The 26,045-nt window shown below is 41.8% G+C and overlaps 1 protein-coding gene across 1 annotated transcript; it reads left to right on the forward strand.

Annotated features, from left to right (window-relative positions):
- The first annotated feature begins 935 nt into the window (after positions 1 to 935).
- LOC138354232 (uncharacterized) lies at positions 936 to 1,784 on the forward strand. Its single transcript, XM_069308119.1, has one exon. It carries the CDS (start codon positions 936 to 938, stop codon positions 1,782 to 1,784), a length of 849 nt encoding a protein of 282 aa, XP_069164220.1.
- The last annotated feature ends 24,261 nt before the right edge of the window (positions 1,785 to 26,045 follow it).

Genomic DNA, 26,045 nt, shown 5'->3' on the forward strand with positions numbered 1-26,045 from the left:
GATACAAATTCAGACATGTTCCCACTAAGGACAATCCTGCAGATTACCTTTCAAGAGGTTTATTATTAAAACAGTTGATCACGTCTTCGATGTGGTTGAATGGACCTTCATGGCTTGTTAGTAGTCAGTGGCCAAAGCAGAAACCACAAGTCATAGTGACCAATATCACTACTCCCATAAAAGACCCAGAACCTCATCGGACCTTAACTATTAATCCTCATAATTATTCCAACTTGAGTAAGTTACTAAGAGTGACAGCACATGTGTTTGACTTTCTTGCTAAGATAGGAATCCGACATAAGTTTCCCAATCCTATCCTCTATTGGATCAAACGTGTACAACAAGAGACGTACGGAAGTGAATATGAAAATCTTCCAGATAAATTAACCATGTCTCTAGGTATCTGGTATGATACCAACACTTACAATATACTACGTGTGTAGGAGAACGTCTGCTTCATGCAGAAATTGATTTGGATACAAAGAATCCGATCCATCTACCACGTCACCACATTATCACAAAACTTCAAGTTTTACACCATCATCAGTATAATACTCTACATGGTGGAGTGTTAGACACTCTCACCGACTTGAGACAGAAATATTGGCTTCCTCAAGGTCGTCAAACTGTCAAATCGCTCATTAAATCCTGTGTAATCTGCAATAGATACGACGCTCGGTCCTTACCCAGGACCTCCACCACTCCCTAAGGAGAGAGTAGTCCATCTTCGTCCTTTTGAGACCACTGGTGTCGATTACACAAGAGCCTTACTTCTCACTGGCACTCCAGATAAGGTACCAGTGAAGGTTTATATTTGCCTTTTCACATGTGCAACCACACGAGGCGTACACCTAGAAGTGACTTCTGACATGAGTGCAAAAGCCTTCATCCAAGCCTTTCGTAGATTTGCAGCTCGCAGACCCTGCCCCAAACTAATGATATCCGATAATGGATCAAATTTTGTGGCAGGAGAAGCCTTCCTACGTGAGATATGGAATCATTCAGAAGTGCAGTCTGTAATGCAAAGACGACAATGCCATGGGAAATTTATGGCTCCCAGAGTTTCCTGGCTAGGTGGTTTCTACGAACGTATGGTAGGGACTGTCAAGAAATGTTTAAGGAAGACCTTGTATCGACAGAAAATTTGTTTCCCTGAATTGCAAACACTCGTCGAAGAAACTGAGGCACGAGTCAACAACCGCCCTTTAGCTTACCTATCGGATGACTTCACCCAGAAAGAACCCCTGAGTCCCTCACATTTAATACATGGAGGCCTGCTGAGCCCTCTGATACCTTTGGCAGAAGAGGAGCCAGTCGACCCTTCCCATGTGACTAAGAGTGATTTAGTGGAAAGTTATCAACATCTCTCGAGGGTAATTGAAAGGTGGAATGAGGTGTGGACTCGAAAGTACCTCACCGCTCTACGAGAGTATCACTATGGAGCTTTGAGCCCCTATAATAAGGTTCAACTCAAACCAGGAGACCTAGTGTTGATTGACAGTGATGGACCCAGGTCAGAATGGCCTATAGGCAAGATTGTCTCTATTCACCCAGATCGTCAAGGCATCCTGAGAGTAGTAAGGGATGTGTGCCGAGGCACTACTACCCTAAAAACATTAGAGAAGTTGGTACCTCTCGAATTAGCTGAACGAGAGTGTTCAACAGAACCAACTTCACCTACAGTTTCTGAGGACAACAATTCTGATACCCCGAGCACACGTCCACTTAGAGCAGCTGCTCAACAATGCAAACGGAAACTACAAGCCTATTTTAGCTTTGACTAAGAGCAAATAATTTACCATCCAATTTAAGGTAGTCATGATGATACCGTGTTGTGATGTCTCGTAACTAATCAGTTACAAGTCACAGTGACCCAGGACATTCACCTCACTGTGGATTCTCAGTTTTCTTGAATTGCATGATTTAATCATTAATGTCTTTGTGTAGGCTATAAACTATACCATTATTCCGTTTAGAGAACCTATGAGTTTACAAAACTTTAAGACTCAGTAAAATAACCATTACACATCATCTCGACACCAGTCATTGAGTACATTGTAAGCTTTAGTAATTATTAACTTTAGATGATTCAACAATGCCATGTTTTACATTTAACATGAGTTCCCTCACAAGACTTAAGAGTCTTATATGTCTTTGACAAATATGGGACATCCGTTATGTGCGTTCTAACCTACTAACATACTAACATTAAATTAACTTGGGAATAGGTACGTCAGTACTCAACATTGAACTGCGACCCGAGTCCCCCCCACGGAGTTATATTGGAAATTTCCAACACTGATACATTCCTATTGTATCATAATACATCACTATTGTATACTAAGTACAGTAACTATTAACTCTACTAACTGTAGTGCTAACATAAATTAATATTCTCTATCTGCGCGTCATTTACTAAAATTCTCACGATATCGAGAGGCATATTGCGTCAGATAATGTCCAGCAAGACATAATTATTACCAACATGTTAGAGAATTGAATAATGTTCTCAACCTTTATCAGTATTATTTATAAGAATTAATCTCTGAAAATATTATGAATAGTGATTCAATAAACACGAGTTAGTAACTTAAATTGTCATTATATAACAGTTTTATCTGTTATATCCAAACGCTATGGAGGAAATAGAAATTCTCTCCATTTCTCGATTAACACCATTTAACGAGAATATAGATAATATTTAATTCCCTACAATTGCAACTCTGTTCTCATTAATGCATTACATAAAGTATTTACACGAAAAGAATTTTCTGTCCTTACCTTACTAAATTCTATTGCGAATGCGTGAGAGAGGGTTGAGGGAGACGGAAAAGTGGCGACGCCATGCAGTTGCGAATCAACTCTCGACGGAGGCGTATCGACGCCATTCGTAGCGATGCCATTGCTAGAGACGCCACCATAACTGCGACACAAGTGTCCGGGGAGAGGGGAATTACCAACCACTACACCAGGCCCTTGCTATTAATCGGCCTAGTAGCGATCCAAGGATTGCATCGATGGACAACCAGCAGGTTAAGTGTTCACATAATTTTAACTGAGCTCTTTTAATTTTATAACACTGTCCATCGTTATATCACAAGACCTCCCCAAACTACAAGTACCTCTGTAAGGAATTTGCTCTGTCCCTCCTAATGAATAGTGATGACACAATTTATCTGGTATAGACAATTTGTACATTTAGTTGGAATTTCAGACAGTGTATAAGCGACCGTGGTCTCACTTTCCCACGCCACGCTCGGGCACACGTGTTACAGCAAGTACCAGACGACGCCATCACGACTCTGCATCTCCGTTCACTATCACAGCTAAGCAGCTGAATTTGTTCAATTTAGGTTATTTCATTACGTGACGGTAGAGAACTAGTAGTCATTTAAGAATATAAAGTTACATGATATAAGAAGTCTAGTAAATTGATAGTCTCATGAACTTTATATGAGAATGATTTCTTGTTTAGCCATCATATAATATTCTTGCCACAAACCAATTTATTTAATGTTTATTTGTGTATACCTTAGTAAGAGTTACTAATTTTATTCGAGGAAGAACCAGCCTCGATGAAGCATACTGGGAGTATATTACTTCTGGTATTAACCCCCATTTTGTGAAGGACGGAAAGTTTATTTTCGAACATTAATTTAATTTACACTCCAATAAGGTTTAAGGAATAACTCTTAATAGTTATATTATCCACAGGCACTGGTATTCAGTCCTTGTTTATTGTTCATATATCTGTTTCCCTTTTCAGTAAAAATAGGGTGGTCCTTCGATTAATTTAAATATTAATTAATTAAACTTCAATTAATAAATAGAGAGTAAGCTTTCTTCCCAACAGAACTGTCTTCAGGAACCTGTGTAAGGAATCATTCAGAACCTTGTATACCACATATGTAAGACCAATCGTGGAGTATGCGGCCCCAGCATGGAGCCCGTACCCTGTCAAGCACAAGGCGAAGCTAGAAAAAATTCAGAGGTATGCCACTAGGATAGTCCCAGAACTAAGAGGCATGAGTTACGAGGAAAGGCTTCGGGAAATGCACCTCACGACACTAAAACACTGAAGAGTATTGAGACATGATCACTACCTACAAAATTCTCAGAGGAATTGACAGGGTCGATAAAGATTAAGTGTTTAACACGGGTGGTACGTGAACATGGAGACACGGGTGGAAACTGAGTACCCAAATGAGCCACAGGGACGTTAAAAAGAATTTTTTCAGTGTCAGAGTAGTTAACAGATGAAATGCATTAGGCAGTGATGTGGTGGAGGGTGACTCCATACATAGTTTTAAATGTAGATATGATATAGCCTAGTAGGCTCAGGAATTTGTACATCAGTTGATTGACAGTTGAGAGGCGGGACCAAAGAGCCAGAGCTCAACCCCCACAAGCACAATTAGGTGAGTACACACCATCCTTTATTCCTTCTTTACCTCCCACCCTCCTTGCTCTCCTCTCCCCCCCCCCCCCCTCCCTCCCTCACACTCTTCTCTCCGTACCTCCCTTCCACGCCCTGTACCCATCTGCCCCCCCTTATCCATTCTATTGCCCCTATCTATCCACAACTTTCCCTCGCTCTCCCTCCTTCCACTACTCCTCTCGCTCTCCCTCACTCCCATGCAATCCCTCTACTGGTTAACCCCTCCCCCCCCCCCTCGCCGTACCACCCCTTTCACAATAAACACTCACACACAAACACTTCTCCTCTCTCTCTCTCTCTCTCCCCTCTCTCTCTCTCTCTCTCTCTCTCTCTCTCTCTCTCTCTCTCTCTCTCTCTCTCTCTCTCCTCTCTCTCTCTCTCTCTCTCTCTCTCTCTCTCTCTCTCTCTCTCTCTCTCTCGCTCTCTCTCTCTCTCTCTCTCTCTCTCTCTCTCAATCTCTCTCTCCCTCCTCTCTCCCTCCTCCCTCCTTCTCTCTCTCTCTCCCTCCCTCCTTCTCTCTCTCTCTCCCTCTCTCTCTCTCTCTCTCTCTCTCCCCCTCTCTCTCTCTCTCTCTCTCTCTCTCTCTCTCTCTCTCTCTCTCTCTCTCTCTCTCTCTCTCTCTCTCTCCTCTCTCTCTCTCTCTCTCTCTCTCTCTCTCTCTCTCTCTCTCTCTCTCTCTCTCTCTCTCTCTCTCCCTCTCTCTCTCTCCTCTCTCTCTCTTCTCTCTCTCTCTCTCTCTCTCTCTCTCTCTCTCTCTCTCTCTCTCTCTCCTCTCCTCTCTCTCTCTCTCTCTCTCTCTCTCTCTCTCTCCTCCTCTCTCTTTCTCTCTCTCTCTCTCTCTCTCCCTCCCTCTCTCCCTCCCTCCCTCCCTTCTCCTCTCTCTCTCTCTCTCTCTCTCTCTCATCTCTCTCTCTCTCTCTCTCTCTCTCTCTCTCTCTCTCTCTCTCTCATCTCTCTCTCTCTCTCTCTCTCTCTCTCGCAGAGGATTAGGGAAGCTTTCGAACAAATGTTTGAGTGAGTTCAGGGAAGGACTGAGGGTAATGAGGGAGACGGTAATCAACCTGCAGATGAGCTGAAGGCAGCAAATGAGTAATAAGAAGCCTGAAAGAGAATCCACCCCAATATCAGACACAAACTATCCCTCAGGAGATGGTAATGTTCCTGTAGAGGAGACTTCTACAAAACAACCCTCATTTGCAGAATTGTTTAAAAAAAAATGAAGTTAGGTCTGAAGTAATGGAAGTTGCCAGTGGCTTCTTCTCAGGAAGCACCTAGAAGTACTAGCAGGATGATACAGCAAAAAAGAGCAGTAGTAATATATGCATTAAGGAGCAAACAGAATCCAGTCCTGCGGAGAGTAGAGATAAGAACAAAAACGAAGTTAATGAGATCCCTAAAGGGGTAAATATGGAGTGGGCTAACAAGAATATTGAAAAGGTTTTTAGACTCGGACAATACAACAAGGACAGAGACCGATTGATAAAGGTAGTATTCACGAGCAAGAACACAAAGAGGAATTGTTGGCAAGGAAGAGCAGACTGGCAAATGTACTAAGTTCAAAAAAGTATTCTTGCAGAGGGATATGACAAGGGACAAGAGAATGAGGGCAGCAGACACGTGGAGGGAGCGCAGGGAGAAAGAAAGGAATCAGGGTACTACAGACCTGAACCCTACAATCCCAGAGGGGAGTGGGGAACCCTCCACGAACAGTTCAACAGCCACAGTGAGAGAAGCACCACCCCTACTTTCCACCCAAAAAACATCCTACCGACCCCAACCCTTGCCAGCCCCCCATTAGGTGCCCACCTAGGGCACCCTTCCACCACTCCCCTACCCCTTCCTAGGACCTCCCTTCTTCCCCCCCCAAGCCCTCCCTTCTCCTGTACCCCCCCCCCAAGCCTCCCCTTCTCCCACACTCCCCCAAGCCTCCCCCTCTCATCCATCCTCCCAAGTTTCCACCCACCATCCCACTTTCACCACCCCCCCCCCCCCAAGTTTCAGCCTTTTACCACCCCCCTCCCAAGTTTCCACCTTTCACCACCCCCCTCCCAAGTTTCCACCTTTCACCACCCACCCCCCTCCCAAGTTTCCACCTTTCACCCCCCCCCTTCCCAATCCTCTGTCTCTCCCCCACCCACAAGCTCCCCCTCTCTTTAGCCTCCCCCTCTCATCCATCCTCCCAAGTTTCCACCTTTCACACCCCCCCCCCTCCCAAGTTTCAGCCTTTTACCACCCCCCTCCCAAGTTTCCACCTTTCACCACCCCCCCTCCCAAGTTTCCACCTTTCACCACCCACCCCCTCCCAAGTTTCCACCTTTCACCCCCCCCCTTCCCAATCCTCTGTCTCTCCCCCACCCGCAAGCTCTCTCCCCCTCCCCCTCCCTCTTCCACCTACCTCCTCATACCAGATCTTCCCAACCCCCACACACCCCAGATCCCCCAGGGGCTCCTTTTCTCAGCCCTCTCATCCCGGACTCTCTCTGTTTCTCTGCTTCAGGGAAACCAACAGAAACTGAGAGAGAACAGAAGAGAGTCAGGGTAGATGTACTCGAACATAGATGGGATTACAAGCAAGGCAAGTGAACTAAGGGAAAGACCACAAGAAGTGGACCCAAACATAATTGAACTCACAGAATCAAAACACCCAGAAATCATAACAAATGCAGTGTTTCCCCAGGACTACACTGTAATAAGGAAAGAGAGGGAAGGAAGGGGAGGAGGTGAAGTGGCCCTACTAATGAGAAAGGAATTAAGTTTCAAGGAGATGGTTATCCCAGGCTGTGAGGGAGTCAGAGACTACATTACAGGCATCATAACAATAGGAGGACCATGAGTAGTAGTAGAAGCAGTGATATATAACCTTCCACCAAATGATAGAAGACCCAGGCAAAAGTATGACAACAAAAACATAGCAGTTAACACTATAATTGAGAGGGCAGCCTCTGCTGCCTGTAGAAATAGATCCCATGTGCTCATTATGGGGACTTCATTCACAAAAGGATAGACTGGGAGAACAAGGAACCGCATGGAGGTGAACATACATGGAGGGCTAAACTATTGGAGGTGGCGACAAGAAATGTTTTAGGCCAGCATTTCAGGAAACCCACAAGGATGAGAGGAAACGTTGAACTAGCGAGACTCGACCTAGTCTTCACTCGGAACGACTCCGAACTAAGGGAAATCAGTTTCGAGGCCCCAGTAGGAATGAGCGACCACAGTGTACTGACGTTTGAGTATCTAGTTGAAGAAGGGTTAATGAACTTGAGGAGGGTACGGAAAACAAAAGACTGGCATTCCGAAAGGGAAACTATGTGAGATTAGAAAATTTCTAATAGATATAACATGGGAAACAGAACTCAGGGAAAAGACGGCCCAAGACATGATGAACTGCATCAGGTAGAAGTGTAAGGAAGCCGAAGACAAGTTTGTCCCGCTCCAAATCTAATCTAAATCATCTAATCTTACCCTATTCTTTTTTAAATTTTAAATTTAATTGTTCTGATTTATGTCATTTATTGAAATTAATTATTGATCTCATTTTGTTCTCTTAATTAAGTTCATACTAATTATAGGTTAAAAAACTTAGGTAAATAAAATTAATTATCTAAGATTATTTGACTTTACAATCATCATTTGTCAAATTTTGTATATATTCAACTTGACAGTCTCTACTGCTTTTTTTTTTCTCTCCCCAAGCTTGTGTATCCTTCATGGCTCTAGTGATCTTTATTCTACTTCTAATTGTTTCAATTCTTTTGTTTACTTGCATTTATTGTTGTGTTTTGCTATAATTATTCTCTAATTATAGCAGACTTTGTATTTATGTAAGCATTTACCTCAGTGTCTTAGTAAAATCTTGCTCATAAATATAATCTTACCCTGTTATTTTTGTTTTTTATTTTAATTTTTAAATTTAATTGTAATATGATTTATACATCATTTATTGTAATAAATTATTGAGCTCATTTTTTTTTCTTAAGTTCATACTAATTATAGGTTAACAACTAAGCTATATTAAATAATTGATTTTTAAGATTATCTTTACTTTACGTTTATTATTTGTCTCTATTTTTTGCTATATATTATTCTTGTCAGTCTACTGTTTTTTTTCTTCTCTCTTAACCTAATTACTGTATCCTTCCTGGCTATCTACGGGAATCTTTGCTCTACTTCTAATTATTTCTATTTTTTGTGTATCTACGTTTATTGTTGTGTTTTGCTACAATTACTTTCTATTTATAGCAGTTTTAGTATTTAACTGTTCTTGTAATTGCTTATCTTATTGTATCGTGACATTATTGTATCTATATGCTTATTGATATTGATCCTGATCGAAATCTTCTGTCTCATACCCACCAAATCAGCACATTGATCATCATTATTGCAGGTATTACACAGCAAATCTTGCAAAAAACAAACTCCTAAATAGCACCTGCTTATCAGTTTACAACCAAAATGTTAGGTCACTTGGTAAACATTTTGATGATATAAATGCACTACTCACAGCACTAGGTACTAAATTATCATTCATCATTTTATCAGAAACTTGACTAAGTAAAGACTGTACCCAACTCTACAATTTAGCTGGTTATAAAGCCATTCATAACTGCAGGCCTAATAAAAAAGGAGGTGGCACTGCAATATATTACAAAGATACCTTCATCTGCAATAGTGTCATCAGTGATAGAGACGACTATTGTGAATATACCTTTGCCAAGTTCTCCAGTAAATCCCTTAAATCCTCCTGATAATCGGTGCCATCTATAGATTTCCTAATACCAACACAGCTTCATTCTCAGACAATGTAAGGAATCTTATCATAAATAACAATCTCAACAAAATCACATCATTCTGGGAGGTGATTTCAATATTGACCTGGGTCTTCAAAACAACCCTCAAGTTGACTATTTCCGTAACAGCATGCACTTCTGTATGCTAATCCCCACAATCACCAAGCCCACCCGAATCACTCAAACTTCTGCCAATACCCTGGATCACCTATGGACTAATATAACAGCTCCCCTTACATCTGGGGTAATCTATGACAGAACAACTGACCAATTATCATACCTTCCTCATAGCAATTATGGACACAGCACCCACCAGAAAGCAAGAAACCTCATTCAGGCTACACAGTGAATCAGCTTTAGGCAATCTTTCTAATGCACTTCACAATATTAACTGGGAATCTGAATTTAATAATACACAGGATATAAACTCATTAACAAACCTCTTTCTCTCCAAAACTCTAAGCCTCTACAACACTCACTGTCCCTTCCTTACCAAACAAGTAACTGATAAAAGAAAAAATAACCCGTGGCTCACAAGTGGCATAATCAAATCAATCAACAAAAACATGAATATGAAAAGAAATTTAGGATTGGCCTAGTTACAAAGGAAGTATTAAGAGGTACTCATTAGTGCTTACCAGTATCATAAGAAAAGCTAAACTTTCATATTATGAGACTAGATTCAAAGAAGCAAAAGGCAACATGAAAAGCACATGGAAAACCATCTCTAATATCCTAGGAACTAAACAACACTCCACAACCAAATAACACTCTCTAAGGATGGTCCTTACACCGTCATCTGATTTAGAAATGGCGAATGAATTTAATAGCTTCTTGTCATCGGTTGGTGCTAACCTTGCAAGTAAAATCCCACAGACTCAGACACATATCAACACATATCTCTCAGGCAGCTATCCAAACTCTCTTCTCCTTTCACCAGTCAGCCCCGACAGATGTTGTGTCCATCGTACACTCACTAAAAACCAAAGCTGGGAACATCAGTGAAATACCATCCATTGTAACAAGAGCGCCTCCCACGCCCTTGCGCCACCTATAGCTCTGCTGTTCAACAAATCCCTTGAGTGTCATACCTGCCCTGATAACCTTAAAAAAGCAAGAGTAACGCCAGTTCATAAAGGAGGTAATCCGGCAGACATAAACAATTATAGACCAATATCAAACCTACCCATACTATCAAAAATATTTGAAAAAATTATTAACAAACAGCTCTATTCCTACCTCGTAAAATTCGACATTCTTAGCTCCTGTCAGTTTGGCTTCCGCTCCCAATAGAGTACCAACGATGCAATTATTAGTCTCCTTGATATAATTTACTCAGCCCTTGACAAAAATGAGTTTCCGATTGGACTCTTCATTGATCTGAGAAAGGTCTTTGATATGTGTTAATCACAATTACCTCTTACGTAAACTCCATCATTATGGAATCAGAGGCCATACACAGGACTATTATCCAATCCTATCTTAGTGATAGACACCAATGTGTAGCATTGGTGTCTACAATATTTACACTACCCTCTACCTCTACCCTCTTGAACACTACCCTCTCAGTCTTTTATGCTCATAATAGGCATACACGCACACAAGTTTTATTTATTTTATATTTTCTCATTCTTTTCAAATAATTTATTGGAAAAGCTATTTTGCAGTATCTAGGCTTTACTTACCTTCTTTTTCATTTATCGTCTAATCAAATGCATATATGTTTTCTTCAACTCGTTTGCGTTTATCCTTATGTGTTCAATATACTTTCCCACCATGAAACCCAGAAAATATTAATAAATTGGCTCAGCTCAAGGCTCGGACTGGACTCCGGTCCCAACCCAAGCCTGGACGAGAGGTCCTGGCTCGGACCTCCGGTCTGGGTTTTGGACCGGAGTCAGATCTTAACCTCGAGCAGAGCCAATTTATTATTATTTTCCGAGTTTGGTGGGAAAATACATTACAGTCACTTTCAACTTACACACCTGCACACCTGCTACACACCTGCTGCACACCTGCTACACACCTGCTGCACACCTGCTACACACCTGCTACACTTACTCTCCCTTTCCTAAACATTTACCCCATTTATACACCATGACTAGAACCATGTGAGCAGGGGACACATCTCACCCCTTGATACGGATCCTCCCACCCTCACCTGGGACAGGTGTGTCCACTGGCACACCTGTCCCAGGTGTCATACGCAGTTCTAGTCCTTAACTTCACTACTTGTATGTTGCTGGTAGAGTGGTAGAGCCTGCTTGTGGGGTAGACGGGGAGGCTGGGTGTTGCTGGTAGAGTGGTAGAGCCTGCTTGTGGGGTAGATAGGGAGGCTGGGTGTTGCTGGTAGAGTGGTAGTGCCTGCTTGTGGGAGAGACCAGGAAGCTGCGTCCTGCTGGTAGACTTGTAGTGCTTGCTTGTGGGGTAAACGGGGAGGCTGGGTGTTACTGGTAGACTGGTAATTCCTGCTTGGGAGGATGCAGGATTTCTCCACCACAAGTCTCCCTCACAAGCAGGCACTACAAGTCTACCAGCAACACACAGCCTACCCGTCTTCCCCACAAGCAGGAACTACCAGTCAACCAGCAGAACATAGCATCTCCGTTTCCCCCACATGAAGTCACTACCAGTCTACCAGCAACGCTTAGCCTTCCCATCTCATCCACAAGCAAGCACTACCAGTCTACCAGTAACACACAAGTTCTATGTCTCCAACAACATGCAGGTTCTCTCAGTCTACCAGCATCACACACCATCCCCTTCTCAATCACAATCAGAAACTACAAGTCGTCCAGCAGCACATCCTACCCGTGTCCCTCCACAAGCAGGCACTTCCAGTCTACCAGCAGTACACAGTCTCCCCTTCTCCCCCACAAGCTGGCACTTCCAGTCTACCAGCAGTACACAGTCTCCCCTTCTCCCCCACAAGCTGGCACTTCCAGTCTACCAGCAGTACACAGTCTCCCCTTCTCCCCCACAAGCTGGCACTTCCAGTCTACCAGCAGTACACAGTCTCCCCTTCTCCCCCACAAGCTGGCACTTCCAGTCTACCAGCAATACACAGTCTCCCCTTCTCCCCCACAAGCATGCACTACCAGTGTATCAGGAGCACACTCCCTTCCCGTCTCCCCCACAAGCATGCACTACCAGTGTATCAGGAGCACACTCCCTTCCCGTCTCCCCCACAAGCATGCACTACCTGTCTATCAGGAACACACTCCCTTCCCGTCTCCCCCACAAGCATGCACTACCTGTCTATCAGGAACACACACATCCTCACCGTCTCACTGTGACATATATTACGGTATCAACACCGTTGCTGAAGTAAGAAGTAGCCATATCAACGCCATCTTTGAACTTGCTCTCCAAATCAAGGCATTAAGTGAGACGAAACAACGCCATCTGTTGGCGGAGGTGTGGCGCGTGTGAAAGGGCCACTTTTTCATACCAACAGTTATGGAGTTAGGTCGATGATCATGACCTCTAATGAGTGAAGTTATGATATCAACTCCATCTAGATTGTGTTTTCGATTACATTTTCAGTTCCCAGGTGAAAGATTGTCATCCTATGTTCTCCTTGTATACTTTGTGTCTGGGAAATTACTTTTATGTCCACAGAGGTGACGTAGAAAGTCTATTGTGCTGTGGAAATCAGTTCACATCCGGCAGTCATGAATTCCTGACTTGTTCCTGTAAGAGGACAAGTGGCCGCCGTCGGTAGAAGAAAGTGTTGTTGTTGATTTAGTGGCGACGTAGTAGACAGTGTGTTGGGTGTTGTACTTGTGCAGTGATTGTGTGGACCGACGTAACCGGGATTTGGTCATGATGAGTTACAAGAAGACAGTATTGGCCGTCTGCTGAGAAGTGCTGCTAGCATATAGACTTCTGTTATGGTGTTAGTGGTGACCCCTGGACGTATTATTTGTGATACCTGTCAGCGTGTTGCTGAAGACCTCTGCCAGTGTGTTTCTGGAGAGCAGATATGGGGTGTGTGAACATCGTGACGATACGGTGTGTGGACTGGCCCATGTTGAGGAAGATGCACTCGCCAGTAATTACCATGAATGTGGTCGACGTATAATTGAAGATAGAGAACTCACCGGGTCTTGAAGAACACTGCAGATACCCAGAGTGTCCTGGGTGAAAGCGACACTCTGTACATAAGTGAATTCATATTTCGATAGATAATATATTGGTGAAGGTGTAATCGTGTCTTGTTTACCCCCGCTTTATTCCTTGCACAATTAATTGCTACCGCCTATTCTAGATAACCTACCAATGATTTACGGTAGGATCATTGATGAAGAGGCTCTAAAGCACATAAAGCAGAAAGAACCCGGTTACTTGCTCAAGCAGGCCGTAAACAGCAGGTACTACCAGTCTACCAGCAGCACACACATTCCCCGTCTCCCCCACAAGCACGTATTACCAGTCTACCACCAACACATAGCCACCCCGTCTCGCCCACAAGCACGTATTACCAGTTTACCACCAACACATAGCCACCCCGTCTCGCCCACAAGCAGGCATTGCCAGTCTACCAGCTACAAAATAACCCCCCCCCCCCCGTCTCCCCCACAAGCAGATACTACCAGTGTACAGCACCACACTCCCTCCCCGTCTCCACAACAAGCAGGCACTACCAGTTTACCAGCAACACACAGCCTCCCCGTCTACCCCACAAGCAGGCACTACCAGTCTACCAGCAGCTCAGCCTCCCCGTCTCTCCCACAAGCAGGCACTACCAGTCTACCAGCAGCTCAGCCTCCCCGTCTACCCCACAAGCAGGCACTACCAGTCTACCAGCAGCTCAGCCTCCCCGTCTACCCCACAAGCAGGCACTACCAGTCTACCAGCAGTACAGAACCCCCTGACAAGGACACACCACCAATCCCCAAAGAAAGCATTGGTTTATATTAACATTACCTTTCTCTCATGAGATGGGAGAGGAAGGTCTCACTTTGACCATTACCCACTTGATGAACCTTTGAGCAAACTGCACATTTTGCCAAGTAGATGATGATGATCGAATTATTTTAACAGGTAACATCCGGGGATATAAGAGTGTCGGTGTTAGTGACAATCTATACCTGTCAATCCTGCCATGGCCACATTCATTATACCTCACACATTAGTTGATGCTCCAGTGAAAAGTGACGCTTCCCTGGAATACTTTTAAACTAGAAGGAAGCCACTGTTGATCATCTGGATATATCTACGAATCTACCCAACGGAAAACTTGCTAATGTTCATAATCCGAATATTTATATTGAATTCATTAATAAAATGATGGGAGACAGAAATATTGTTTGAGGTCTTTTTTAGTGAGATTTTTTTCAGAGAACATTATTTAATTTCTCAGTAACTTTGGTAAAACATATATTGATATTTAACAATTACAAGGCATGCTTTCAGCCAAACAATTATCTTAAATGATTGTATATTTAACTTTATCAATTATTTTTGAAGTATTATGAAATGGAGAGAGAACAGAACTACACTGTGATTTGTACTGAATAGTTGCTGCCATCACAAAACTACTAAACCTCTCCTCCTAAGATTGCAATGAAAATTGAAGGTCTGAGGTGTCTATTATGTCAGCCAGAAAGTTTTTCAACATTTATTATTTGCTATATTGAGTATTGCTGAAAAGTTAATTGCGATTTTAGCTGTGTTACATAAGAAGTACTAAGGTAAGTATTTTGTGTCGTGCTGATGATCAAGTTCTATTGCGCTGACTAAAGGTGCTGTGAGAAAATATATAAAAATATTGAAAGATTTAGAGCTGGATAAATCTCACGTTTCTATCCTGCCGCATGTGCGCAGTTGATTTTGAGTTATGTTCAGCTATAATTACTAGCCACAGATGTTACAGTAAAGATTTCTGAAAAATGTCTGGGGCATAGTTCATCCTCAAGGGCAGATTATTCATTTTATGGTTGCTATCGGAGACTTGCAAGTTTTCACATATCGTCACGAGGACATTTTTTAATTTCTGGTCGAAAGTTATTTAATTTAATAGTTAATGTTGAGCTTGCATAGATTTCAGAGACATAGAAAATTCTGAGCTTTGTAAGCTAAATTATGAATGGAGAAAATGTTTATTACTTACCATAAGAGTCCATCGTCACACTCTTTGTCATCTCTAATCAAACCTGATGTCCGATGTTACGAATCTTACATAGATTCTAACATTATTATTGATTGTCATTATATTTGATTGTCTTGTTCTATAATTTGTATAGTATCCAGTTGTATGATTATAGACAATTTTATGTTATATATTGTAGCATGCTGTAGTGTGCCTAAGTTGCATTATATTGTATGAGGCTTTTGCAAGTTAATTCCTGTTGAGGGAGTGTGGTTTTTTCTGTGTGGGGGGATGACCATATTTGGATGTAGCCAGTGTGGACTTGTTGTCAAGCGAATGTTTATATTTCAACTTTGATTAATTCTTATTATTGGTTCCCAGTAAATTCTAGTGAGTAATGTAACAGTATTATATACTCTTAAGTTTAACCATCATTGAGTTAATTGTACTATACTTTTGTTGGTGGAGTTTCACAAGAGTCAGGCGGATGCGTAGTTGATGTTTTGGTAGGACGCCTGCCCTGTGAACCCACGCATTGTCAGACGCGTGGGTAGCTGCATGGAGAGGAGACATGTAAACAAGTTAAGTCGGCATATTATTTATTTTGCTCATTATTCAGTTAATTCTCTTGGTATGACTAATTGTGCTACACCATTTATTCATTCAGGTGTTTTAAGTGATGGTCTGTGTTTACTAAAGATTTTTCATTGATATTACTGCATGCTGAAGAATATTTCTGGCTACTATATTTTTACCATTTATTTGGTATGTTTTGTCACCCTTAGCATAGTACATTGTTTTCCCGTTTATGCAGTGTTTTCTTCATACCCTAGACACTATTTAGCCAGGCAGATTTTCATATAATATGATCACTGCGGGGAAAAAAACCGTACTAAGACTCAGGGGTTGTAACAGTCATCTCCAATCAAACCTGATGTCCACAACCACACGTGAGGAAATAATTTAGAAACGAGAGATATATTTTGTCTGAAATGAATCCCACATCCTAAACACAAAATAGGCTCACAGATTTGTGACTACTCTCCATATGTTCGCTCCCGACATTTCTCCAATCATTCGTTTATATCACTGACAATAAATACTCTATATATTAGTATAGATTATACGCCATAATTAATATGATTGTTACAGTATTATTATGATATTTTGATATGTAAATAATATACATTAACACAAGCTGACCACCATGTGAACCACCTCCTAATGAGGTTATCTTGAGATGATTTCGGGGCTTTTTAGTGTCCCCGCGGCCCGGTCCTCGACCAGGCCTCCACCCCCAGGAAGCAGCCCGTGACAGCTGACTAACACCCAGGTACCTATTTTACTGCTAGGTAACAGGGGCATAGGGTGAAAGAAACTCTGCCCATTGTTTCTCGCCGGTGCCTGGGATCGAACCCAGGACCACAGGATCACAACTCTCGCGTGCTGTCCGCTCGGCCGACCGGCTCCCATGAGACACAGACCACGAAGTAAGACACACCACCATGAAAGGCACACCGCAATGTGTCTCAGTAATACACACTCCAAAGTAACATACAACTACAAGAGAAACACAATACCAAGTGAGGCACACCATCACGTGAGATACATACCACAAAAGCACACACCACTAATTTAGACACATGAAAGTGAGACACTTCAATGTGAAACACACCACGAAGGAGAATAATCCACAAAGTGAAACTCTCCTCTGAGCACCATCACTGCATAACAAATACCTCCAAGTGAAACACATTACTATGTAACACACACAAACACCACGAAACGAGACACATTACCAAGTGGCTTATAAAAACGCCACCAAACGAGACACAACCATGACACACACAAAAATGTATTTGTGTGTGTCACGATCACAAAAGATACATAACGAAGTGACATACACCAAAACCAACGAACGAGACACATTGTCATGTGACACACACCTAACAGATATAACATGGGAAAACAGAGTTTAGGGAAAAGACGGCTCAAGACATGATAGACTACATCACGCAAAAGTGTAAAGAGGCATCAGGCAAGTTAATTCCGGTCCAAAAGGGAAAAACATAAATGCTGACGAGAAACCCATGGTTTAATCAAAGATGTAAGCTAGCAAAGCATCAAAGTACAAGGAGAAACTATAGAAATAGTAGAACACTTGAGTGAAGAGAAAGATACCAGAGTGCCAGGAATGAATACGCCAGGGTGAGAAGATAGGCAGAAGGGTAATACGAAAATGACATAGCAAGCAAGGCAAATACTGAACCTAAATTACTGCTCTGCCACATCAAGAGAAAAACAACAGTGAAGAAACAGGTATTGAAACTGAGGACTGGGGCTGACAGATTCACTTCAAACGACAAGGAAGTGTGTGAGGAACTCAATAAGAAATTCCAGGAGGTCTTCACATTAGAGCAAGGAGAAGTTCCAGAGATAAGAGAAGGAATAGTTAACCAGGCACCACTAGAAGAGTTTGGGATTACCAGTGGGGATGTAAGGAAGCTTTTGCTAGAGTTGGATGTGACAAAGACTATAAGCCTGGATGGAATACCACCATGGATACTAAAGGAAGAAGCAGAAGCACCGTGCCTACCACTCTCCATGGTGTATAACAAATCACTGGTAACAGGTGAACTGCCAAAAATTTGGAAGACGGCAAATGTAGTCCCAATATACAAGAAGGGGGATAGACAGGAGGCACTGAAGTACAGGCCAGCGTCCCTAACATGCATAGCACACAAGTTGATTGAGATGATTGTGCTAAAAACTAGTGGAACATCTGGAGTGAAGGAACTTTGTGATACAACATCAACATGGGGGTTCAGGGATGGCAAGTCAACCCTCACAGGTTTAATTGAATTCTACGATTAAGCAAGAAAGACATGGGAGGGTCGGCTGCTTATTTTTGGATTGCCAGAAAGCCTTTGACACCGTACCACACAAGAGACTTGTGCAAAAGATGGAGATGCAGGCAGGAGTGAAAGGGAAGGTACTCCAAGGAAGGTATTGGATGAGGGTGTTCCTAAGTAACAGAAGACAGTGAGTAACTGTGAGGAGTAAGGTCTCAGATTGACGAGGCGTCACCAGTTGCGTCCCGCAGGGTTCAGTCCTTGAACCTATACTGTTTCTGAAATATGTAAATGATCTCCCAGAGGGTATAGAATCGTTCCCCTCATTGTTTGATGATGATACAAGAATTATGAAGAAGATTAAGACGGAAGAAGATAGCATGAGTCTACAGGATGACCAAGAAAAACTGAATGAATGGTCCAACAAAGGGCTACTAAAGTTCAACCCGAGTAAATGTAAGGTAATGAAATTAGACTGTGGAAACAAGAGGAGAGACACAGGATACCGAATGGGAGATGACGTCCTTCATGAAACGGACAGAGAGAAAGATCTATGAGTTAATATCACACCAAACCTGTCTCCTGAAGCCCACATAAAAAGAATAACGAATAACATCTGTGGCGAATGCAAGGCTGGCTAACATCAGAACTGCCTTAAAGAACCCGTGCAAGGCATCATTCCGAATCTTGTATACCACATATGTAAGACTAATGCTGGAGTATGTGGTCCCAGCATGGATCCCGTATTTTGTCAATCACAAGATGAAGCTTGAAAAATTTCAGAGATATGCAATTAGGCTAGTCCCAGAACAAAGAGGCAAGAGTTACGAGGAATAGTTGCGGGAAATGCCCCTCACGACACTGGAAGATAGAAGAATAAGGGGAGAACAAAATACCTACTCTCCCTACAAAATTCTCAGAGAAAATGACTGGGTAGATAAAGATAAACTGTTTAACCCGGGTGGTACGTGAACAAGGGGACACAGTTCGAAACTTAGTACCCAGATGAGCCACGGGGACGGTAGAAAGAACTTTTTTAGTGTCAGAGTAATTAACAGATAGAATGCATTAGGCAGTGATGTGGTGGAGGGTGACTCCATACACAGTTTCAAATGTAGATACGACCGAGCCCAGTAGGCTCAGCAATCTGTAAACCAGTTGATTGACAGTTGAGAGGCGGGACCAAAGAGACAGAGCTTAACCCCAGCAAGCTCAAACTAGGTGAGTACCTTACCTTCAGGTTACCTTGAGGTGCTTCCGGGGCTTAGCGTCCCCGCGGCCCTGTCGTCGACCAGGCCTCCTCGTTGCTGGACTGGTCAACCAAGATGTTGGACGCGGCCTCTCGCAGCGTGACTTATGAACCACAGCCTGGTTGATCAGGTATTCTTTGGAGGTGCTTAGACAGCTCTCTCTTGAACACTGTGAGGGGTCGGCCAGTTATGCCCATTATGTGTAGTGGAAGCGTGTTGAACAGTCTCGGGCCTCTGATGTTGATAGAGTTCTCTCTCAGAGTACCTGTTGCACCTCTGATCTTCAATGGAGGTATTCTGCACATCCTGCCATGACTTATTGTGTGCAGGTTTGGGACCAGCCCCTCTACTATTTTCTACGTGTAAATTATTATGTATATTTCCCGCCAGCGCTCAAGAGAATACAGATTTAGGCTCTTTAGTTGGTCCCAGTAGTTTAAGTACATACATACATTTAGATGTTTTACTGAGTGGATTCTAGCAGTAAAGGATCTCTGCACGCTCTCCAGGTCAGCAATTTCTCCAGCTTTGAAAGGGTTGTCATTGTGCAGCAATATTCCACTCTAGAGAGCACTAGTGTTTTGTAAAGTATCATCATCGGTATAGCATCTCTAGTGTGAAAGGTTCATGTTATCCAACCTGTCATTTTTCTTGCAGTTGTGACGGCTACTTTACTGTCTTTTGAGAAGGAAAGGTCTTCCACCATGAATACACCCAAATCCTTCACATTGCCCTTTCGTTCTATGTTTATGATTTGACTGAGTTTTGTACGTGATTTCCGTTTTTTATATTTTCATTTTTTTCCGTAACGCTTGAGCTGGAACTCATCTTCGTTAAACACCATATTATTTACTGTAGTCCATAGAAAGACTTGATTTACCTCTGATTGGAGGTTTGACACACACCAATACCAATAAACGAAGCACATTTTCATGGGACCCAAACAAACACCACCAAATTAGACACATTACCGTGTGACACTCAATAATACCACCAAACGAGACATCACTACGTCACACACAACAATCCCTTCATACACCTGGCTGGATGAGTGGACAGCGCTCTTGACTTGTGGATCTTGACCAGGGTTCGATCCCAGCAGCCGGAGGAGAAACAAACGGGCAGTTTCCTTCACCCTGATGCACATTTTACTTAGCAGTAAATAGGTACCTGAGAGTTAAACAGCTACTTCGTGATGCTTCCTGTGTGTGTATGTAAAAAAAAAATATATTAGTAGTTAGTAACAGTTGATTGATTGACAGTTAAGAGGCGGGCCAAAAGACCAGAGCTCAACCCCCGCAGGCACAACTAGGTGAATACACGACACCGTACCAAATGACACATACCAACGCAACCAAACGAGACAAATAACCATATGACTCACACAAACACCACCAAACGATACATTACCATGTGACACAAACACATACAACACCAAACGAGACACAATACCATGTGACGTACCAACACCACCAAAGGACACATTATGAAGTGAAACACTCAAATATTATCAAACGACACATTTTCATGTAACACACAAAACATCATCAAATGAAATACATTGCCTTATGACACAGTAGGGTAATTTAGGACTATGAGGGTCACCTCCATTTCATAGAGGGATGACATATAGATGGCAGACAGGTGAAGTAGATAAATCGCGTAACCCAGGGGGTGTGTTCCGGTACCCTTCACACTCTCAATGTGAGATTTTAGGGGTAACCAATGTATTTTTTTAGACTCTTCTCTTCGATCAGCGCAAGCTGCAGATGGATGACTGACGGGTGAAGAGTGATAATGGTGCGACCCGGGAGAGGTTTCCGGTTTCCTTCTTGATGTGTGATTATGAGTGTAGAGTGTCCCATGCATCGCTGAGATGGGTGACAGATGGAGGAGCATGATGGATGAGTGTGATTAATTGCATGGTAAACGTGTGCAAGCCATATGGGGTTTTCCGATTAACCTGCGCCCTCGTGAAGCAAGATTATACAGAGGGTCCCCACTCAATCAGTGGAGATGGATGATGGGTGACCGTGACGGATGTGTGTAATCGAGTCGCTCTGGGTGGGTGGGGGATGGTGTACTACCTCTCCTCACCTCTGACGGGCTCCTCTCACAGCGAGGTGATGATTTCTTTATTATGCACCCCATACCCACTCCATGGTGGATCATAGTAGTTTTAACAGTTGTATATTGTACTTAGTAAGCTTCGATAGAAACATTACTTTTGTATATTATTACACGAGAGGTGAAAACTTTTCTTGTTGTTGGCTAGGCTGTTCTATATTATTGTTGTCGATGTGTGATGGGTGAAAGAAGTATGGAAATAGTTAGTTTTTTATTAGAAATACTACTTTTGTTTATCATTAAAGAGAGGTGCAAGCTTAATATTTAGTTTTCACTACAAGACGTCCACCGCCACAGGACAATCGGGGGTATTCCCCACAAACCCTACTAGTTTTAGAGGCCGGTAGACTCTAAAACTAACATCCCTCAAACAACCAAGTTCACTTATTTGCAAGGCTTGTTACGAAATGAAGCCTTGAAGGTAATCTCCAACATAACACTGACCAGTGATGGTTACGACCTAGCTGTTCAATTGCTTAAGAGCAACTATGATAACACGGAAAAGACTATTACCATTTTAGTCCAAAAATTGCTGGATTTACCAACTGCTAATAATTCTACAGATTCTCTTCAAACTTTCAGACTAGAGGTAGTCTCTTCTTAAGGTCTTAAACCTTAAAGTCCAAATTCAGACTGCTGAATGGATGACAAATGTAGTTGTAAGGCGCAAATTACAGAGAGAAACTTTAGACAAATTGTATACTATGTACAATAAAACCTCTCTAACCATGAATGAGATCACAAAAGGTTTACATACCCCAGTCGAAAGACAAAGAGCCAACCAAGATGTGAAGAGTGTTTCAAACTTTTCTACTAACTCTCATCATAAACCCAAACGTACTGCAACTACTGTAGTAAAACCAAATTTTAATAAATCATCTCCGAAATGGAAATCTGGAAATGTAGGTACATACACAGTGAACCCTTCAACCCCCGTAGTGAGCACCACTCCTACGACTTCTCCTACAATGAAGAAGTGTTTGTTCTGCAATAATGAACATTTTACTTATAAGTGTAGTACTTATCCAGACCATAACACCGAATTCATCGTTTGCAAGAATTACACCGGTGCATAAAGTGCATGGGTCCTCATAACCCCAATAGTACTGTCTCCTTACGTATGTGCAACAAGTGCCACAAGGGTAGACACCATTACTCATTGTGTGGTAGTGATCAATCAAGATCAACCAATCCTCATAAGAAAATTACAACGTTTACTTCTGTACAGTATTGCAAGGTGCATCAAGACGTAAGTGTACTTGCAACAGAGTCGAGTAACACAACTACGTTACCAACAGCTCAATTGAAATTAATTACCAAGGGATCTAGAATTTCTACTCATGGTCTCTTTGACCAAGGTTCGCAGAAAACCTATATTTCTCAACAGTTAGTTGATCAGTTGAATCTGAAGCCTATTGCTCCAGTGAATTTATTATTATTGCTCCAGGTCATTATTATTCGACCTATTCAATTTGTATGGTATACTACGTTCCTGTGCTTTGTTTAGAATATTCTTAAATAAGGTATATATTAAATTCACATCGAAATCCCCTTTTACGTCACCTATCGCTGGGTTCATGTCTCGCTCTAAGACCGGCCCACACCCCATACCCAAGAGTTTCCAATCTATTTGACCCAAAAAATTTCTTAGGCTATTAAAATCAGCTTTTCGAAAATCTGACACTTTAACAGAATTTTCTCCTACAGGTCTATTCCATTCTATACTAAATCTGATTACTTTGTGATCACTGTTCCCTAGCTCACTCCCTATTTCGATGTCATTAATTTGTGTTTCCCTGTTAGTTAACACTAAATCTAAAATATTATTTTACCGCGTTGGTTCCTTAATGTGTTGTGTAAGAAAGCAATCGTCAATTAATTCTAGAAAATCTTCTGCTTCACTATTCCCTGTTTTGTTCACCCAGTTTATTCCACTAAAATTAAAGTCACCCATGACATAAATACTGTTAGATCTAGATGCTCTAGATATTTCATTCCATAGATGCTTTGCTTCCATTCTGTCTAAATTTGGTGGCCTATATATAACTCCTATTATAATATTATTTGCTTTTTCGTTTAATTCTATCCAAATAGTTTCTGTGTGTGGCTCAGGTTTGATTCCCTCTTTGAGACTACATTTCAAATTGTCCCTAACATATATGACTACTCCCCCTCCTCGTCTAATATATCTATCTGTGTGAAATAGTTTAAATCCATTTATCTGATATTCAGCTAATAGTTCTCTATTTTCTACGTTCATCCACGTTTCGGTAAGTGCAATAATATCTATTTTTTCTGTGCAGACAAGAGCATTTAATTCATTAATTTTATTTCTTAGACTTCTACTGTTAGTGTAATATATCCTAAGTGAATTGTTATTTTGAGGCCCTTTTCTTTCCCTGATCATTTTGCCAATTCTTTTCTCCCACGAACACATACTTTTATTACCTCCTTCCTTCAAATCAATTCCCATACCACTATCTACTAACAGTTTAAACCCAAACAAACACCTCTAACCACTGGTTCCAACGAGTTCGCAACAGCAACAACCCCAGCCCTCGATAGATGCACCCCATCACGAGCATACATTTCATTTCTTCCATAGAAGCGTTCCCAGTTGTCTATGAAAGATATTGCATTTGATTTGCAATATCTTTCCAGCCGGCAATTGACACCAAGTGCCCTTGACATCCATTCATTTCCCACTCCCTTTCTTGGAAGAATGCCACATATGATCGGGATTCCTCCCATGCTCCTAACTAATTCAATGGCTGTCCTAAATCTCTGTATTAGTTCCTCACTCCTAACTCGCCCAACATCATTACCCCCTGCACTAATACAAATAATGGGTTTGTTCCCATTTCCCGTCATAATATCATTCATGTTTTCAACAATATCACCAATTCCAGCTCCCGGGTAGCAAACCCTTAATCTGTTCCCCCTATCTCTGGCACAAAACGTTCTGTCTAAATACCTCACCTGGGAATCTCCCACAATCAAAATTCGTTTCGATTCTCCCTTTTCCTTTCGAGCAGAGAGGATTCATTCCAGTGAATGACATAAAGTGGATAACAAATAATTTAAAGAACCTTATAGGTAAAAAGAGAGCTTTGTACAAAAGGATTAAGAATGGGGAAGTCAGGTTAGAACAGGAATTCATACAACTGGTTAGAAATGTTAAAAAAGAGATTAGGAAAGCAAAAAGAAACTATGAAGTTCGCATAGCAGAGCAAGCAAAGTCAAATCCTAAAGGGTTTTTTCAGTTATATCGAACTAAGACTAGGGAAAGGATAGGTCCATTAAAATCTGAGACAGGTCAAATAACGGATAATGACAAGGAGATGAGTAGTATTTTTAACAAATATTTTATTTCTGTATTTACTAAAGAAGAACTTAACAATATGCCTTCAGCCGAACAAGTCTATGTGGGTGGGGATGAGGACAGGTTGACTAGTTTAGCAGTTACCAGGGAGGATGTAATTAAACAATTAGAAAAACTAAAACCAAACAAATCCCCAGGGCCGGATGAAGTGTTTGCCAGGGTGCTTAAAGAATGCAAAGAGGAGCTTTCCGAGCCACTGTCTACCATATTTAATAAATCAATAGAGTCAGGCAGAGTGCCAGAGTCATGGAAGGTAGCTAATGTGGTACCAATTTTTAAGAAAGGAGATAGATCACTAGCGTCAAACTATCGGCCAATTAGCCTAACGTCTATTGTGGGAAAGTTACTTGAATCAATAATTGCAAATACAATTCGTCTCCATCTTGAAAAACATAAATTAATAAATGAGTCGCAACATGGTTTTACAAATGGCCGTTCATGTTTAACAAATTTGCTAACTTTTTATTCGAGCATAGTTGAGGCAGTTGATAGTGGTAAGGATTGTGATGTTGTGTACCTTGACTTTAGCAAAGCTTTTGATACAGTGCCACATGAAAGACTAATAAAAAAATAGAAGCTCATGGTATTGGGGGTGCTATATTAACTTGGATTAGGGCATGGGTATTCCAAAGGAAACAGAGAGTTAGTATAAATGGGGTTAAGTCAGAGTGGGATAATGTTGTTAGTGGAGTACCTCAGGGCTCTGTCCTGGGACCTCTGTTGTTTATAATAATATATATAAATGATTTAGATTCAGGTTTGAGTAGCAACATTTGCAAATTTGCCGATGATACGAAAATCTGTAGGGAAATTAATTCAGAGGAGGACTCACTATCACTTCAAGTTGATCTAGATAGGGTTTTGAAATGGTCAAATGATTGGCAAATGCAGTTTAATGCTGATAAATGTAAAGTTCTGAGGCTAGGTAATGATGAAAGAGTTACAAGATACGAGCTAGATGGTGTTGAGATTGCGAAGTCGGATTGCGAAAGGGATCTGGGAGTTATGATTAGTAAGAATTTAAAACAAAAGGATCAATGCATGAATGTTTGTAATAAGGCGAATAGGACACTGGGATTTATTAATCGAAGCCTTAGTAACAAGACACCTGG

The sequence above is a fragment of the Procambarus clarkii genome, chromosome 62, assembly GCF_040958095.1.
Source record: "Procambarus clarkii isolate CNS0578487 chromosome 62, FALCON_Pclarkii_2.0, whole genome shotgun sequence".
NCBI lineage: Eukaryota > Metazoa > Arthropoda > Malacostraca > Decapoda > Cambaridae > Procambarus > Procambarus clarkii.